Below are 20,000 nucleotides of genomic sequence, written 5' to 3'. Positions count from 1 at the left end.
TAACACAAAGAGCTAATGTACCAAGAGAAGATTATCAGTCAAGCTATAGGCCACTTTGAGGTTACGTGGGAGACGTGGTCGAGAGTCGTATTGAATTGCATTGTGGGGCTGTTTTGGGGGACATGCCACCGTTTGTGCAGTCGTTTACTCTGCTTATTGCATACTGATACAAATTACTCAGTGCTGATTGGCTGAGACGGAGGGCATTTTTCCGTATCAGGAGGGCACTTTTGATAATCAAGAGGGCATGATTACTTGATCCCGATTGGTTAACAGTTACTTACCCAGGGCAAGCGAAGTTACAAGAGAAACGTTTTTGTCTACATATAAAATGCATTTTAAGCGTTATTTCTGTTGGCAATTTATTGAATTGAACTTCAATCGAATGGGAGCGTGTTGATGTCATTTTCTCCGGGCACTGAACGGGCTTCCCCCAATAAGTTTACCATTTATGTGATAAACATATAATCCCAATGTGCCGTCGTGCATTCAAGGATTTATTTCACTTTCATTTTCACAGGATTCCAAATTGCCCTCGTTGCTTCGTGACTCGGGCAATTTTGTGAATACTTTCAAAACACGCGTGAAATTAATCCTTACAATTTCCCTCGGGCCCATGCGATTACATATAGAGAGCAAAAAGACTTTCGCATATTCTTGTACGATAACAATTGGCCACTTCCGAGTTTATGTCTTCCTCCTCTTCAAAGCAAATCTAGGTGCAAAGTTTTTGTGATGGTAATTAGTTCTACTTTAAATATGAATTAAATCTGCTAATCATCACAAAAGCATCGCACTTAGCCTCTCTTCGAAGAGAAGGGAGACATAATCTCGCAAATCGCCAGTTGACTTCGGGTTAGATCTTTATAACTTGGTTTGTTATTAAGTAAACGTCGTATGTACCACGATCCCACTGACCTTTAGATCAAATCTCTTCGTTTTCCGGACAAGTCTGCACCTTGGCAAGCGAGCCATGGTTTTAAATTGCAATTGTACAATAATCTGGTTTAGGAAGCTCAGCTCGAAGTATATTCCTTTTTTACAACTTGAGTTCTTGCTCCGCACAAGCTGTCGACCCTGTCTTCCGCGCAACCTCAAAGTGGCCAATAAAGCAGTGCTTTTTTGAAAGATCGTGCACAAACAAGATATATGAAAGAATGGTGAGAAATGTCATGGCCAGGGCAAACGTTTAATTTCTTGAATTGCCCGGCGTATAGAGATATTTTGTGATGTAACCAGTTCGAATTGCTGTGGATATGATAATAAAAAATAAAAAAAATCTTAAAATCTCTCAATGGAAATCGCCGTTTTTGCCCCAGTGTATAATGTACAATAATATTTCTTAACCGTGAAAATTGCCAGGATAAAATATGTTTGACTTTTGTAGAAAAATTTGTTTGATCAACGAGAAATATTCGAGCTTGCGTGCCCTTAAATTCTCGATCGAACGACATGATTTTGAAAGCAAACTAAGTAGAGCCATCTCTTTTACATTTGTACTTTTTGGCCTTTACTAACCTCGTTTTACTGCTAATTGTTTTAGTTCTACAAAAAAACAATGAGGCTAGTAAGTTTTATTAACACAGAGCCTGGAAAAAGGTTCATTTACTGGCGGCCATGTTTGCACTTTGTCTACGCCGCTCTTAAAATAAGTGGATGCTGCTGTCACTTCCATATGACCACAATATGAGGTTCTCCTTCGACGATATCTTCCAATTCTTGATACGTAAGACCTGCGAAAAACAATACAGCAAAAGATGAGCAAACTAACTTGAAACTGTCTTAACTAACAGTGCTTTTCATTGATAAAAGACAGGCGTAGCTCAGTCGGTTGAGTGCGCGGCCTTCTGAGCTGGGTGTTACCTGTTCGATCCCCGTCTCATTCCATCGACGTTTGTGTCGACTTTCCTCTGATCCGTGTACAAACTAGATTGCTTCTAGGTTTGTTCTTTAGGTATCGTTTGTGAGACTTTCAAATTCTCTTTTTTCCTCTTTTGCCCGCCTCGAAAAGCCCTCGCTAATTGCGGGCAAAAGCTCTCCAAGTTAGAATTTATTAGCTCTAATAAAGAATTGTTGTTTTGTAGCTGTAGCTTTGATTCTGAATGCCCTTAAAACGGAGCATTGACGGAGGAAGGAGGGGGGGGGGGGGGGGGGATTGGGGTAAAAGGTGCGCACCAAGGGCCACAAATTTATCAGTTTACTGGTACGTGTTACCCTAGTACCCTAGTACATATTTTCATGATCAAGGCAAAAAAGGACAGTCTTCCAATGAAACAGCTTCGATTTTCGGCGAGCCACAATTACGGACCATCGGAAAATCGCCAGTAAGAAACTGTCTCTTTACATACCATTTTAGAATTCAATAAGAATAAAACATTTATTCATATTGAAATTTAAATGGCTCAAGTCAAAGATCTTTCAGAATTCAAATTGCAGTTAAAGAGAGTGCTAGCAATCCTTGTTCGTTTTGCCCAATTTACCAAAATAACAATACTATTTGGGCGGTCATTCTCCATCGACTTGTACAATACCAGAGTTAATCGAATACGACTTAAGTGTACGAAATATTAAAAGAAAATCCTGAAGGCTCAGTCAGAAAAAAAATAAGTTCTCCCCCACTTTCCTGTCAACATCATCGTCATCATTATCACCAATGGAAATTATAACTTATGCCACCATGAGAAAGTGCTTAAAATTATTCTTCATAACCAAAACACATGTTCTTCAACAAATCCTTGGACACTTTATTGAAAGTAATGCAGGGCAAGCTTGAAAACCTGGCCCAGCTAATTTAAGATTCAATCAACAAGAGACAAAACCGTGTTATGAATAAAACAATAGATCTGCATTTCCCGTCCCGTTACCCGTAAAGCCCCGTGCAAACGGATGCAATAACTTCCAACAATGTAAGGATTTGCAGTGTATTATGGAAAGGATACGACACATAAGACTTTGTAAACTAACAAAATTCGGCTGCCATCTCGCTTTCAACATTGCGTTGCATCTCCATTTATAGTATCACCAAACTAGTGGACTAATGCAAATCCTGCAATTCAAGTAGCGAAAAGCGTGACTCTTTACCCTTCGCCCACAAGGGCTACGGGTCAATAGCCCATTCGGCTTCGCCTCATGGGCTATTGACACGTAGCCGCAAGGGCTACGGGTCTAATTGTTAAGTAGACCATACGTAATGCGCGTGCGTGGCCCCAACAATGTTGGAGGAGCTATGCAAACGAATCCAACATGGTTGCGCACAGTGTTAGCCAACAATGCTGCGTCCGTTTGCACGGGGCTAAAAAGTTTGATCAGTTTCAAAGTTGGTGCAACAATTCCCAACAACACGCAACAACATGAAACAGGGTGTGCAAACGAACGCAACATGTGACACCCAACAATGTTGAAACAATGTTGGAACAATGTTGGCCAACAATGCTGAGTCCGTTTGCACGGGGCTAAAAAGTTTGATCAGTATCAAAGTTGGTGCAACAACTTCCAACAACACGCAACAACATTAAACATGGTGTTCAAACCGACGCAACATGTGACACACAACAATGTTGGAAAAAAGTTAGCCAACAATACTGCGTCCATTTGCACGGGGCTAAAAAGTTTGATCAGTTTCAAAGTTGGTGCAACAACTCTCAACAACACGGTGTGCAAACCGACGCAACGTTTCATTGCAATACCTGTTCTACAGCAAATTTCATCGTAGCTGTGATTTCCATCTAACCATCTGTAAAAGAAATTAAGACTCAGTTTTCTCTCCAAGGTGTTTCGCCTCAGATGTTTTCTTACTTCACAATTAATTCAGCAGTAATGCACAATAGAGTGTTTTAACTCACGTGATCAGTGATATAACCTTGTTTTCCCAACAAAACAAAAGAAAACGTTTGCACGATAATGGAGCTCAATTCCCTGAGGATTAGTTGGGTATACCAACATGGCTGCCGTGACGTCACCTGAAAACACTCCATACTGAAATTGGATTGTCAACCGGGTTGATATGGTAAATTGACCACCGTAAATAAATTTGAAAGCTGACGCTTCGAGCGTTAGCCCTTACAAGAGGCGAAAGGCTAACGCTAAATTCTTATGCAAAATTTTGGATGGAAAGCCAAGAGTATTATGGTATTTTTGAAAGTGGCCTATTACCGTGGCCTATGTTAGGGGTGCATTGCTGTCGCGCTGTTGAGAGCACTCGCCTCCCACCAATGTGGCCCGGGTTCGATTCCCAGACTCGGCGCCATATGTGGGTTGAGTTTGTTGGTTCTCTACTCTGCACCGAGAGGTTTTTCTCCGGGTACTCCGGTTTTCCCCTCTCCGCCTCATAATCCAACATTTGATTTTATTTGAGTTGATTTCAGTTTAGAGTGTCCCCAATAAGTGCTCCAGTGCTAGAGCAACTAGACACTTAAATAAAGTTCCTTTCTTTTCCTTTCACCGTATATCATACACCAGGCCTATGAAGTACTAAAGCAATTCATGTGCAGTCTTCCTTACTTGTCTGACAGCTTAGAGTCTGAATGCTTTCCTCTCATTTTGTGATTACGTCTGGTAAAGGAAGTGTCCTTGGAAGGCGCTGTTAGTTGTATTGGGTATTTATGGAGACGACGAATAATCCCAGTCACCATGCCAAACTGAATTAACCGCCTTTAAAAACAACGATTGAGGAATCAGGTTTTTTCTCTATTCAGTTTTCTACGTGAACATAACCATGTGAGAATTTGTTGATTTACGTATTGGAGCTCACGTCAGCCTTATGTCCAGAAATTATCCTAATTAGATGCACAGTCACCCAATTTCGACATACAACACACTGTGTCCCTTTAAAGGGGCAGTGTCATGCATTGTTATTAAAAATCTCCAAAGCAAAAAAGACCTGTTTACCGATGGCAAACGAAAATTAATGGCTAATTCCTTTTTTGAAAACGGCTACTTTAGCTCACAAAAACCATTGTTTTAAAAGTGTTTTGGTTACGCGTAGCCAAGATTAAAATGAACGCCAACTTGAAAACGTTGGGCCGACGTTCGTGCCCGTGACCCCCCCCCCCCCTCCCCCTTTGTAAGCCTTTTTTTACGCAAACCTACAATATTCAGGTTGCCAAAACTTGAGTACCCTCTGTTTGACCCAGTGTGACCCACCCCCCCCCCCCCCCTTTGAAAAATCCTGGCTACGCCCGTAACTCTGTAATAACTTAGTGTGGCTCATTTTTCTTTTAAAAGTTAATCAATTTTTTCTCACTGCGGCGGTCCAGAAGCAATTTAGCCCGGGAATGACAAAGTCATTGAAAATTGATTTAGTAGATTTACGGAAAAGAAAGGGATGATTCCCATGACACTACCCCTTAAAGTCCAAGCCTTTGCTACCTATTTCCAACAATAAGGTAAGGATAAAGGTTAGCGTTAGTTGTAGCTTAGGGTAAATGCGGCCGTTTATCCTTAGGGTAAATGCAGCCGTTTATCCTTATTTGTAAATGCAGCCGTTTATCCTTAGTTGTAAATGCAGCCGTTTATCCTTAGGGTAAATGCAGCCGTTTATCCTTAGTTGTAAATGCAGCCGTTTATCCTTAGGGTAAATGCAGCTTTCTATCCTTAGGGTAAATGCAGCTTTTTATCCTTAGGGTAAATGCAGCTGTTTATCCTTAGGGTAAATGCAGCTGTTTCTCCTTAGGGTAAATGCAGCCGTTTATCCTTAGTTGTAAATACAGCCGTTTATCTTTAGTTGTAAATACAGCCGTTTATCCTTAGTTGTAAATGCAGCCGTTTATCCTTAGGGTAAATGCAGTCTTTTATCCTTAGGGTAAATGCAGCCGTTTACCCTTAGGGTAAATGCAGCCGTTTATCCTTATGGTAAATACAGCCGTTTATCCTTAGGGTAAATGTAGTTGTTTATCCTTTAGTTGTAAATGCAGCCGTTTATCCTTAGGGTAAATGCAGCTTTTTATCCTTAGGGTAAATGCAGCCGTTTATCCTTAGTTGTAAATGCAGCCGTTTATCCTTAGGATAAATGCAGCCGTTTATCCTTAGTTGTAAATACAGCCGTTTATCCTTAGCGTAAATGCAGCCGTTTATCCTTAGTTGTAAATGCAGCTGTTTATCCTTAGGGTAAATGCAGCTTTTTATCCTTAGGGTAAATGCAGCTGTTTATCCTTAGGGTAAATGAAGCCGTTTATCCTTAGGGTAGATGCAGCAGTTTATCCTTACATAATTGAGGAGCAGAAATTGGGGGACACTTTGTGACGTTAGTTGTCTGTATTAGTTCCGAGGCACAAGTGAAGGATAGCGATGGGACACTTTGTGACGCTTATTAAAATACCCGTGCATCTAATTGTAATTTATTTTACATTAGGCGACTCAAAGGGGCTTCGAAACAAATCCCAATGAACATTATGGAATGTTAGTGAGAATTGAATAAGATGCAAAAAGCGCGGTGAGTTTCGGCAGATTTGGAAGTATAAAACAGTTGCTTATTTTTTACAAGCGTGAATTTATTGTCTAGAGGAGCAGTTCCGATAACCAATACACCACTTTCAAATTCACTTTCAGTGATTTCCTTTTTTTTTTCACGCAAGACTCAGTGCGAGGTCTTTCTTGTGAAAATAAATGTTTTCATGGCATAAAAAGTCGAACTAATTACAGTCATGTCAAAAACACCAATTCGACACGTTTTAAAAGCGAGATCGAAGTCAACTCTCAAATGGTCAAATAGGATATTTGCAACAATCCGTCACGTGACCAGTTTTTCCGTAAACATGATGAATTCAGCCAATTTCATCATGTCCCTTTCCCGAAAATGAAACGAAGTCTCAAGATACGCTACGAAGCCGATTTTGGTTCCCTTATCCTTTCAACATATGTTGATGTAGGTGGGAGAAATTTTGGGAAGTTGTATGGAAAAAGCAGACTTTGCTCTCCAGTTACGCCTCAATGAAGTTCATACCAATCCTTAACGCTTTTTTTTTTTTAATTTCAAACCGCAGAGACATTTTCGGAAGATTTCCATCCGTGTGTATTTATTGCTCTACCTTATTTTTCTCGCTTGTTCTATCTTTAGTAACTTTAAAAATCCCACCTATATTGCGACGCTTTATCACGGAAAATTTCATTGGAGAGCAAAAAGTCCTCATGGAATCTTTGTCGTGCGTGGCATTTATCTGAAAATTTGCATTCTACTTTATTTTAACCTACAATCATGGACAAAAGTAGTTGGGAAGGTTATGTAAATGAACCACAGCAGAGCTGTATGTCAACCCGCTTCTGTTAAAGCTTAAAAGAAATAGTTTCACTTTCTCTTACATAGCCCCCCTCCCCCCCCCCCCCTATTCAATGTTGGAAGGTAACTCAGCAATTCCCCACGGAAGCCATTCAGTTTTGCACAACATTGAAGGAGGGGGGAGGGGAGAGAAGCAATGAAGACTTGAAAAGTGCTAACCTTCCCAACAGTTTTGTCTAGGATTGTAGGTCTTAATCTAGGGGCGGTCCCTCGCATGGGACGTTAGTCCCGTTCCACGTTGTATTATAAATTTCTATTATATATAAGCTGTTAAAATATAAATAAATAAATAAAATTAATTAATTAATAATAGTAATAAATAATAATAATAATAATAATAATAATAATAATAATAATAATAATAATAATAATAATAATAATAATAATAATAATAAGACCTACTGAGACGATTTAGCATTCTGAAAAAGTGTAGAAATAAGTTGGATTGTTTGGTGAAAGAATGCTTTTCATCAGAGACCTAAAACCCACTCTGAACGTGCAAAGCGATTCAATTCGCGCAAAAGTATTTATATAATTACCTTCAAACACTGTATACTAATTTCTTGTTACACCTCGCCGCAAACTTTGTAATTTTTATTTCTCCTTGACAATGGCGTCATGAAGACACCGAAACGTCGGTTTTTATCGTTAATTTTTGCCTGTCTTTCAATAATAAACGTGTCTTTTTAATTTCTGGAATTCAAGCTATACAGCATCAAGTAGAGCGAGTTTCAATGAGTGTCGTAAAACCAAAACCAACGTAATTACTTTGGCCAATAAAAAAGGACAGAGACAATCCAGTACACCAATCAAAACTCGAAGTAATTGCACGTAGCCGACACAAAGAGCGGGAAAATGTGCACGCGCGAGCCACGATTGGTTTTGGTTTCACTATTGATTGGTTGAAAAAGTGGCGCGCGAGAATTTTGAACCAATCACTGAGTTAAGTAATGCAAAACCAATGCAATTCGCCAATTACTTTCGACACTCAATTGAAAACCGCTGTAATAAACGTGTCTATTTTAATTTCAGGAATCCAAACTACAGCATCAAGTATGCCAATCATTGGCCATGTTTGTTGTGAATGATCTGTTTCGTTCACCTCTCATCCACGTGAAGATTGCTGGGATTATATCGTGAACAAAGGTCTTTCACTGTTGCTCCTGGACTGAGCCCACAGTACAACATGAACACGTCACGAAATGATGGCAGACTTCGACCTGGAATTAAGCAGAAATCCGACGGATTATATAAGAAGTCATTTCTCTACAAATGGCGAAGGTCAGAAGCCCATTACCCGGAGCTTTCATCTGTAATGTACTCTTGACTCAACCCTTTCCTGTATCGTTGTATTTTTAGAACTACTATATTTTGACGTTTGTGACGTATGTGACGGATAACATACGTCAAGTATAAATGCCCTAAGATATTATTTCCCTCATTCCGCTGCTCTTGTGCTTCATGCATAGAATGGCGCTTTCAGGTCAAAATTTCAATCACAAATAGCTCTAATCAAAGAAACAGCCTTTCCACAGACTTCCAAAGCGCAGTTTAGTTTTATGTACGGTTTATTTCTTAATTTACTCTAATTATTCCGTGTTTTCCATAGTCAAGCGCATTTGTGAATTGCAAAGTTTTGGCAACGGTTCTGTGAGAATTGGCCTCAAGGCCACGAAAACTTTGCCTTCGTGAGAAAAATACGGAACGCCGTGCACTCCAGCATATTACCACGCTGTTGCGAGGACGGATATGAGAATATGAGATTATTTACTGAAAGTGCGAGTTATGTTTGCAAATGTGGAATTTTTTTCGTGATAGTTTTTACAAATGAATGAAACTGCGCATGACGATACTGGCTAGTGCAAATTTAGATTTGGCTGGAGTGAAATCAGACCTGATACTAGCCACTAGGCTAGTGAGCTTAAAAGTTAGTCTCGAGCCCTGGCAAGCACAAAGGTTTGTATCAAAGCAGTGTCACCGTCAGCCTCGCTTCCATTCATAGGCCAGGTAACCTAGCCAAAACTTTAAATGGTCTATTCCGCAAACTTAATGCTGTATCCAATTCGAACCTTCTTGGGCATAAAACGTTTTGTTCCAGGTATTTCCATATCATATAAATTAAAATGTCAATGCAACATTATATAGAGGATATTACATGACCGCGCCGGGATACGAATTTTATCTTCGAGTGCTGCAAGTATCTCTCAAGAGCGAGCGAAGCGAACGAGTGAGAGATACTTTCAGCGCGAGAAGATAGAATTCGTATCCCCAAGCGGCCATGTAATGTTTTGTTTATTATATAGATATTGATGAAATATCCAGATTTAAAACAACTTCAAATGATGAAAAAGTGGTCACCAACCGCTAAAACACGCATGTTGTGTAACGAAACAAGATATGAAAGTTATGAAAAGCAAATTATGATAATGTAAAATTTTGCAATAAAAGTGTTAATTTAGTAGAGAGGAATTACATTGAAGCACAAAAGAAACTTACAATGAAGTCGAAACTCACGTTTTATTGGCTAATCTTGTTCGTTACCATGACGACACCTATATTCTCACTTGTGAAAGATAAAAATTATATGTTCACTGCGCGCGGTGAAGATAAAGTTTTTTAGTAAAACGAGAAATCCTGGTATTTCATCAGTATCTAGTATATAATAAAATACCAAAAAAATACAGAAAGAATCTTAACGGGATGCCATTTTGCTTCCTTTCGGCAGCAGGGAGGTGAATAATACAATGCATATAACCTCCAGGAGATAATGTTTCGCCTCAAAAATCCTTTTTTGGTACGTGCATTCTCAGCACTGGTCTCAAAACTAATTTCTTGTTTGCCAAACGTTCTCATTCAAGGCTCTCAAACACAGCCAGCTCGACAAACAACTGGTTTTGTAAAATTTCACGGTGCAAAAAAATTGGAATTTTGAAGTAAAAACGGCAATACTTTTACAATGGCTGAACAGATTTACCTCAGCAAGAAAAATTGGTTGCGGTTAGAGGCACTTTAAACAATTGTTCAACTCTGTGTGGGTGAACGCGATGGATATTTGCCACGACTTTTTGCGACTTGGTACTTGGACCCACTAATATTCATCCCCACTTACCTTTCTTTGCAACATACTGAAGACACTCCTCTTGTAACTTCTTGTCGTGCATCAGCTGGTTAATCTCAGGAGTGGGGATATAAACATTGGAATTATGTGGAAAATTGTTGATGATAAACGTTAGCGATGCACAGGGACGACAAAAGAAGAGGAAAATCGTTGGATATCTTAAAGTGCTACTTTGACGACGGAAGACAGAACTAAGAATTTCTTGTGATTCCGTTATTTGACTTTCTCGCGACGCTGTGCTATTCTGAAGACTCCGTCTGTGTCTTCAGTGACGAACTCTACGCCTCAAGATCCTAAAACATGACAACACTCACCTGGAATATAGAGATCAACTTTACAACTTTGCATTGTCTGTAAAAAGGGAAAACAAAAAATACCATGTTAACTTTAACTCCAGATGAAAGCCCGGAATTCCTCATTTAATTCTAGGAAGCCGACAAACCAACGTCATTCGTCCAATCATTTCATGTATTAGAAGAATGACGTCACCCTTGTCGAATAGTAAGTCTAAGCAACACCGACGGCTACGGCAACCACAACGACCCAAAACAGGAACATCATTGGTTAAAAAGGGAAAATAATCGTGCTTGACGTGCGACACGCCGATTTTAGCATGTATCTTTGCTGTACTCTGCAGAACAACGTGAAATCACCAAACTTTAGGTTTTGACGATAGAGTGAGCATATAACAATGAACCATTAATTTTCTATTTTTGCTTTAGAAAGTAAAAATAGAAAATTAATGGTTCATTGTTATATGCTCACGCTATCGTCAAAACGTGAAATTTGCTGATTTCGCGTTGTTGCAGAGTACAGGAAAGATACATGCTAAAATCGGCGTGTACGTCAAGCACGACGTAAGGCTCTACTTTATGCTACATACTATACTATACTATACTATACTATACTATACTATACTATACTATACTATACTATACTATACTATACTATACTATACTATACTATAAAGCTCTACTTTATGGGTACAAACGGTTACCCATCCACGCAGTTACAGGATAGTTCGCCCGACGTATTGTACGACATGAACAAGACGGAATAATCCCGAAATACTTGCGAAAGTGCTAAGATATATTTTGGAATGACGTTTTCGAAGAAGTTCCCGTTGTCCTTGCTTGAACTCCCTGATATATTTGCTCGATGATTGACATTACATTACACGATATTAGAAATTCAAACAAACACCAATAGTCGAGGTATAGACCAGTTCACGATCTTGAGTGCATCATGGGTAATCAGGGCAACATGGCGGGAAATGCATGGAAATTCAAAGCAAAATAAACTGTACATGACTCTACTTTATAGACTTTCGCCTTCATAAACCAAACGAACACGTTCAAGTTCACAACTGAGATAAACTGGACTTGGTATCTATTCTTTGGAATTCCTGAATATTGCTTTTTTTGTCTCCATACATTCTCTGTAATTTTGCGATTTTGGAATTACCGGAAATGTATGGCAGAAACTTTGTTTAATAATATAATTTCTACAATAGCCATTCTCTCCAACTTTAATCGGCCGCACCTTTGAGCGCATATCGTCTGTTTTGTAAAATAAAAAAATCTAAAATTGCCTATCATGAATACTTTTCATTGTTTTGAACTTCCACTCAAACCTTTGAATTTCTATCCATCTTGCCCTGAGTACCCATGAAGCACTCAAGAGCGTGAAATCATCTATTGGTAACAGTTTTACAGTCTACACCGTCGGTAGTTCGAAGTACGAAAGAAAACCTTTGTGTTATTACAAGGAAGGATTACGTTTTTGCAAACGTTGGCCATGTAGAACTTATATTTGAACAGACTTAATTGATTAGAGTGTAATGTGAAGTGCTGTATCTACCCCATATGAACCATGTGAGCGTTAGCCCTGCTGATGGAAATGGGCCCACACAAGGACAGAGAAAAACTCTGTCCAGGGTGGGAGTTGAACCCACGACCTTCGGGTTAGATGACCGCTGCTCTACCGACTGAGCTACAAGGTTTAGATTTGCTTCAAACAGACAATTCAAACACGTGATAAGGACACAGAATTGCTTTAATAAAGTACAAGGAATTTCCCGAAGTCAAGTTAAACACTGAGCACAATGCGTTGAAAAGATTTGGAACAAACAAACAAACAATTTATTGAATTCGGCTCTGGGATTGTATGAGGAATTCGATAGATGGGAGATACTTGAAATCAACAGATGGTACGAAATTTTTGAATCCATAAACGAAAAGACCACTTTCACAAAAAATGGCGACCACCTCTACATTCTTTTGTATTTACGTTAATTAGACCTACTGCCCTCAGTTTGAAACAAATGTTGTCTTGAAACGTGCTCTTCGAAGCGAGGCTAGAAAGGCTTAATAGCATTAAAGCAGAAGATTACTTTATTTGGCCGCCATTATAAAAGAGGCCTACAGATGGTAGATTTGGTACATAGATCTCTAGGTGTGAACTACCTCAGCTAAAACCCACTCCGATCTGTGGATCTCCTCGCATCATCCCTAGCTTCATCCAATGATTGCTAAATATAAACTCTGTGCCAACTAAAATATTCAGGAATGATAGCGGGTTAGAACTTACATCATGTCCTGAATGCACTTCCTGACAAGACTAATATCCACATCGGCATCAACAGCAATTTTTTGAACATGTTTGAAGCCATCTATATTTCGCAGAATCTAGTTAAGAGAGATTAAGTCGGAAAACCGCGCTACATCAGTTACATGTATCAATCGTGTATTTTACTAACGTCAAGTACTGTATTGCATTGACATGTATTCTTTACATGTGAGAGAGTGAAACTGTCTTGGCACACAATGAATTTACTTTAATGGCAGAACTCTCTCCAATCTCGTTCTTAGAGCCCGTGATCTTGTGGCCGGCGGCCAAGATATAGCGATAGGGTTCATCAATTTGGGGGGGGGGGGGGGGGGGGGCGATTCTGATTAGTTGTTCTTTTTGCCTTATTGGGCGTAGTTCCCCGCAGCCGTTTACAAGTAAAAATGTTACAAATAAAAGTTTCCAATAAAATGGCTTACAACACCCGCCAACGCTTCTAAAACAAAATTTTGACTGCGTATCATCACCATGTGCTGTAGCCTGCGAGCAGGCTCACTTGATAGGCAAGGGCGGTGGAGCCGCAATCGCGAGCCGGCGAGAAGAATGGGGCGAGGAAAACTTTTCACTTTTCCTCGCCCCATTCTTCTCGCCGATTGCGGCTCCACCGCCCTTGCCTATCAAGTGAGTCTGCTCGTAGGCTACATGTGCTGTTGCTCGGAACGAAGGAATTGCAAAATCCTTTGTAGAGATTACTGGGATCGAAGCCCACCAAAATGATGGATTTTCGAAGTATGTCTGTTGGCAATGTTCCCGAAAAATAAAAGCGTTTGCACAATTTAAAGTGCCCCTAACCCCAAAGTACTTTTTTCGCTAAAAGGAATCTTTCCACCTGTTCGAAACGCATTGCCGCCATTTTTTCCTTTTTCTAACAAATCCTGCCATTTTATAGTGACAGATTTTTAGAAAGCGGGAATAAGCAAGAAGAGAGCCCTTCAGGTCCGACAGAATCGCCGCTAATAGAGCACATGCGCACTTAAACCGGAAGCCTAGTTTTTGGCCAAAAAAAAAAAAAAAATGATTCCGCCAGAGCTCTGAATTTTGCCGCTGGCTAAAAAATTCACGGGCTCTGGGAACGAGATTGAACTCTGTCTACATAGCTAAAATAAGCCAGTTCGGAGTTTCAAAAAAACACGTACGTGCGTCGGGATAAAATCAAGCATATTTTAAAAATACAAAAGATTTTGAAAGCAAATTTCTGCAAACAATAGACCGATTGCATAAATGGCCGCCAAAAACGTATTCTTTTGTTTATGTGCTAATTAGACTCACTAGCCTCATTTGCATGGACAAAATACAATAGAAATGACGTTCGAGAGCGAGGCGAGTGAGTCTAATTAGCACATAAAAAAAAGAATACATGTTTGGCAGCCATTTATGCAATCGGTCTATTTCCATAACAAAAGATGCTTGTTTTTATCACGAAGCTGAAACTCCGAACTGGCTTATACAGTAGATCCACACTTTCGAAAACAAAAATAAATCATACGTGGGCCGGGGTGTTCGACCGAATAAGGTAAAATAAACTGTATGAAACATGAATTACCTGTTGAGTGGTGATATCCCCTTCACCGGTGGCCAAGGCAATCTTGTCGCAAATAAAAACCGGAACTTGATGATCCAAAACTGTGTTGGGGTCGCTGAAGGGCGCGGTGTTGGATTTAAGGTAAATCGTATTTGCCTCATCTGACAACCAAAAAACCCCAAAATTCATAGGTATGGTAATCTTGACAGAGTTAATTTTGTAACTGTATACCTTTTTTTTTTCCTTTCAAATAATAAATAAATAAAATTTATAAATAATAATAAATAAATAAATCTTGACAGAGTAGGAGATAACATTAAGCCATATATTGGGCCATTCCATGTAATAGACGCAGCCCTCCCCCTCCCCCCCCCCTCCCCCCCATTGAAGGTGTCTAAGAGTTTTCCCTCTTACATGTAGGATATCGAAGATCAGTGCCCACACATTCTCCCCCTCGGAAAAAAAAAAGGGGGGGGGGAGAAAGGGGAAATATCAAAGAAACCGTCTGGGTTACCCCATCAAAAATCAACCCTACTTACCCCCGCCCTTCCCCTGGATTTCCAAGCCCCTTAATAGGAAAGGGGGGGGGGGGGGTGCACATAATAAATGGAATGGCCCATTTCATGAAAGACCCAAGACCTTTTTGTGTCCGATACAGCGAAATTATGAGATTCAAATCACAAGTATTTAGGGTAAGCCTCACGAAGTGGCCCTTAAAAACAAAGAACGGCTTAAGGCCCAGTAATACGGGCAAAATTTTTCGTGTAACTCGTCGCGCAACAATGTTGCGGTGCAAGTTGAGAAGGTTTGCTGCGCGTATTACCACCTTCTTGCGAAACAAATTTTTATGTTGCAAAAAGTAGACGTCGCTTTTACTTTCTGAAATAAGGAAATTTGTTGCGCATGAAGGTGGTAATACGCGCAACAATCTATCTCAACTTGCAACGCAACATTCTTGCGCGACAAGTTGCACGACAAATGTTGCCCATATTACTGGGCCTTAAACTACAGAATTCAGGGCCAAATCTACAGTCTGTTGATGCGCCGGTTCGTTTGGCTCGTTTGCCGTCCATTGCCGAGCCAAACGAGCAACCAGTGTAACAAACCCCATGCAATATTTTTATGACTCGTTCTTTCATCCAATGCCGAGCCAAACGAGCCAGTACTTCCACCGGTCTCGAATGTAGGGCTCCTTCTGCTGGTACCGGAGCACAGATTACGTAAACAAAGATAGAAAACAAAACAACCCCAAATAAAGACTAGTCCTAAGTGACCAAAAATACAATACTTTCCGGTACATGTAGAAAGACCCGAATGTAGCCAGGCTGTATTCTGTAACTGCTTAAAGAACTTTTACCAGGATCCTAACCAAAAATTGATACTTGAAGTTCAAGTGAGCCTAAAAAAGACGACTTATGACACATTTTGACGTGTATGCAAAGTACTATGAATCTCATTTGGCCGGGGAACATTGCATTGTACCCTTAACAACTTCATTTTAAAGAGAAATATTCAATTGAGTGCCGCAGAACAAATACCGAAGTACATGTAATTTCGACCAACCACAGCAGGGGCAAACAGCGCAATGAACCAATCCAAATTCGTAGCAATTCCATGTAACTGTTTGAAAGCGTGGGAAAAATCGCGCGTGAAGTCGCGATTGGTTTTGGGTTGATAAACTGGTGCGAGATTTTTAAACAAATCACTAAGCGTAATAATTGCAATCACGCAATTACTTTTGACAGCCATTTTCTTAAGAAGAAACTGTTAGGCGGCAACACTGTGACATGGATGACACCAAAAATATTCGGGCTACAAACACAAGACATCGTCTGCATAGAAAATTTACTAAGAACAAAACGTCTGAAAATTGGGAGACCTACAGGAAACAACAGAACTTTGTTACATCTTTAAAACGTTCCGCTCTCAAGTCATACTGCATTAATCTATCCACAAACTCCGAACACCCTGGGGAATTTTGGAAGAAATTTCATTGTTTACTTCCAAGCAAACACAGAGGTAACGGCCATATTCAAGTGATTGAAGATGGGCGCCTCATTACTGATAGTATTGATGTCGCCAATCTTCTCAACGATTATTTCATTCATGCAGTATCTAAGCCTACCCACTCACTTGTCCAACTTACAGCCAGAAGAGTTTAAGACTCATTCCAGTGCTATAGCCATTGAACAGAAATTTAAAGGACAAATGAGCTTTTCATTCACTCCTGTTCGGGATTACTACATCAGAAGGAAACTTTCTAGTATCAAAATTAATAAAGCCACCGGTGCAGACGGAATCTCTCCACGCCTGCTGAAGCTTGCTGAGCCAGGAATTCTCAGGTCTCTCACAAAATTTATCAATCGGTGCATCATTAGTAGATCCTGGCCCATGCACAGATTGGAAAATTTCCATTCTCTCTCCGATCTACAAAAAAGACAGCGAGACTCTAAAATCTAATTACGGTCCTGTATCTGTGTTATCGTCTGTTTCAAAAATAGCCGAAAGAGTTATCTTTGATCAGCTATACGAGTTTTCTCTTGACTTTCTCAGTGGGAATTTGTCTGGTTTCCTGAAAGGACATTCATGTACAACAGCCCTTCTCAAGACATGCGAAGTTATTTGGGAAAATTTAGACTCTAGCGAATACTCTGCAGACCTCTCCAAAGCATTTGACTCTATTAACCATAATTTGCTTCTTGCAAAGCTGTCAGCGTATGGTGTAACTGAAGACGCCCTACAACTTTTATGTTCTTACTTGACTGATCGAAAGCAACATGTCAAGATAGACGATAATTTGTCAGATTGGCAAATTATGAAGAGTGGAGTTCCTCAAGGTTCATTCTTGGGCCCCCTTCTCTTCAATATATAAACTTTTCAGATATTCAGATATTTCGTGCTCCTTAAGATTTTTTTATTTATTTATTTATTTATTTAGCTTCGCCTAACTGGAATACAATATAAATATATAGGTAAAAAATAGAAAAAAAAAATACAAGGAGAAAAGAAAAAAAAAAAAAAAAAAAAAAAAAAAAAAAAATTATTAGGCGGGGAGACCACTACAGCATAGCCAATTACAGTGGATCCCTCGTTAATTATTTATATAAAAATACTTAATAATTAAAGCTACTAATATGTAAGCATGAAACTTGAGAAGAAACAAAGCGGAAGTCCAAATTGCTAGAAGCAGCACGTTAGCGGGCATAGGAGAGACCTCGCTGTGTTACACCTAGGACAGATTGTTCTCCAGGTTCTAATGTCGTCAACGTCGTACAAGTTCAGAGCCTTTTTATAATATTGAAGTAATAAACTTTTAAATGAAGCTAGAGAGATGTGCCTTGTGCGTAGCTCAGCGGGAAGAACATTCCATGCGCGGCACGCGCGTATGAAAAATGAACGTTGATAGGTAACAGTTCTACATCGGTTAGGAATATAAGTAATAGCACTGCTGCTCGATGTCCTAGTAGATCTCGCAAATTGTCTAGTTACAGGTAAAGCTTCACTGTCTACGAAAACTAAGTTATTAACAGCTTTGTAGAAAAAAACCATGTCCAAATATTCATGCCAGTATGAGATGGGTAACAGATTTGTTAGTTGGAGGCGGGTCTTATAGGTTACATCACAGCGGAAAGGGAGCTTCAAAATTAGTTTTGTTGCACGGCGCTGCACGTTTTCAACTCGTTTAAGTAGGCCAATAGACTGTGGTGACCATACTTGGGTTGCGTAGCCGAGATGGCATCGGACGATAGAAAGGTAGAGTGTGCGACGCGTTTGGGTGCTTTGGATGTACCTAGAAACTCGACGCACAAACCCAAGGAGTTTGTTGGCTTTCGCACACTGTTCAGTTACTTGTTTGTCCGAGGTGAGGTTGCTTGACACCCACACACCGAGGTCTTTCTCTGTATCGCAAGATTCCAAAGGCGTTTCCTTGAGAGTATAGGTAGGCTGTACAGGTGATTTTTTGCGGGTGATGCACTGGTATTTGCACTTGGACTGATTAAATATGAGCCCGGATGATTCAGACCAACTGACAAGATCGTTAAGGTCAGATTGCAAGGCGTTACAGTCTGTGATGGAATCAATACTCTTGAAAATCTTGGTATCATCGGCATAACAGGCAACTCTCGATGTTTTAACAGCGTTTGGTAGATCGTCCACAAACAGCAGAAACAATATCGGTCCTAATAGGGACCCTTGCGGTACCCCGGATGTAACCGGCAATTCTCGGGAAGTAGCTCCGAGAACTGTAACCTGTTGCTTGTGCCCCTGTAAATATGAACGAAACCAGTCGTGAAGTTTGCCAGTAATGCCGTATTGGTGCAACCTCCCAAGTAGCTTGGTATGATCCACTTTGTCGAATGCTTTACTCATGTCAAGATATATAATGTCTATTTGTTTACCGGCGTCGAGTTGACCGCCAATGTAATGCAAGACACTAGTGAGCTGAGTCACACAAGATCTACCGGCTAAAAAGCCATGTTGTTCGCGGCTGATGAAGTGGGATGTATAATTCCGTAAACCCGCCAGAACACAGCGCTCGAGAACTTTGGAGATGACAGGGAGAAGAGAGATAGGGCGATAATTCTCCACAAAGTCTCTTTTTCCTTTCTTGAAAATCGGTACTATGTTCGCGAGTTTCCAGTCTTCTGGAAAGATGCCGAGCCGCAAAGATTTGTTGAATAACATGGTCAGGGACGGTGCGATCTGGTCAGCGGTTTCCTTCAGCAGGCGCACTGGAATTCCATCGGATCCAGTTGCTTTGTTTATATCAAGCTGTTTGAGAGTTGCCAAAACCATTTCCACCGGGATCTCTAGCTCATTTAGTGTGGGATGTGAGGGTGTGGGAGGTACTGATAGAGAGTGGACCTCTGAGGGGGCAGTGAAGACCGACACAAAGTAAGAGTTAAACAACTCGGCGATCTGTTGAGGCGTTGATGCTTGAGAACTCTGCTGAGCGTCATCGCCAGAGTTCATCGTTTCAGGGAAGCTCCGCATTCTGTTCTTGAGCTTGAAAAAGGACCAAAAGCGTTTAGGCTGCCGCGCGAGATCTGAATCGAGGGAGCTGAAGTAAGTCTCACGGCTCTCACGTATAAGAGACTTGGCCTTTGCTCGTAATTCGCGATACTTCTGTTGTTGATGGTCAGTAGGAGATTTTTTTAACTTTGAGCGAGCAGCCTCCTTTTTCCGCAGAGCGTGGATGATTTCACTCGTGATCCAAGGCGGGGTGTTTTTTCCTTTAATCTTTTTGGTTGGAATAAAATCCGAGACCGCGCTCATAAATGCGTCCTTCCAAAAAGTCCAGTCAGAGTTGATGTCGTCGCTGTCTTGAATAAGATTGCATAAATTCAGGGCTTCAAGAGCTCCTCTGAGACCGTCAAAGTCTCCATTACGATAATCGTACACTGTTCTTTTTACTCTATGGGTAGCTTTAGTAGAGGCGTGAAATTCAAAGGACACCG

At 40.4% G+C, this 20,000-nt stretch overlaps 2 protein-coding genes across 2 annotated transcripts in view; one reads left to right on the top strand and one right to left on the bottom strand.

Moving 5' to 3' along the window:
* Positions 1–744, top strand: part of LOC138056349 (holothin acyltransferase-like) — an 8,378-nt gene extending 7,634 nt beyond the window's left edge. The window contains exon 2 of the mRNA XM_068902128.1: positions 1–744. This exon is cut by the window's left edge and continues 102 nt beyond it. The gene's annotated coding sequence lies outside the window, so the exon portion shown is untranslated.
* Positions 745–798: 54 nt separating this feature from the next.
* The window catches only part of LOC138056348 (GATOR1 complex protein NPRL2-like), a 29,325-nt gene continuing 10,123 nt past the window's right edge, over positions 799–20,000 (bottom strand). The window contains exons 5-12 of the mRNA XM_068902127.1: positions 14,563–14,702; positions 12,981–13,078; positions 10,704–10,742; positions 10,383–10,474; positions 8,376–8,493; positions 4,501–4,650; positions 3,687–3,733; positions 799–1,733 (exon numbers count right to left, since the gene is read on the bottom strand). Coding sequence (XP_068758228.1) covers positions 1,666–1,733; positions 3,687–3,733; positions 4,501–4,650; positions 8,376–8,493; positions 10,383–10,474; positions 10,704–10,742; positions 12,981–13,078; positions 14,563–14,702 — 752 coding nt within the window. The 3' untranslated portion in view covers positions 799–1,665. The remainder of the gene's footprint in view (positions 1,734–3,686; positions 3,734–4,500; positions 4,651–8,375; positions 8,494–10,382; positions 10,475–10,703; positions 10,743–12,980; positions 13,079–14,562; positions 14,703–20,000) is intronic.

This window comes from Montipora capricornis, chromosome 7, assembly GCF_036669925.1.
Source record: "Montipora capricornis isolate CH-2021 chromosome 7, ASM3666992v2, whole genome shotgun sequence".
Taxonomy (NCBI): domain Eukaryota; kingdom Metazoa; phylum Cnidaria; class Anthozoa; order Scleractinia; family Acroporidae; genus Montipora; species Montipora capricornis.
The sequence above is the reverse complement of the archived record's forward strand: the minus strand, read 5'-3'. Positions and strand labels throughout refer to the sequence as shown.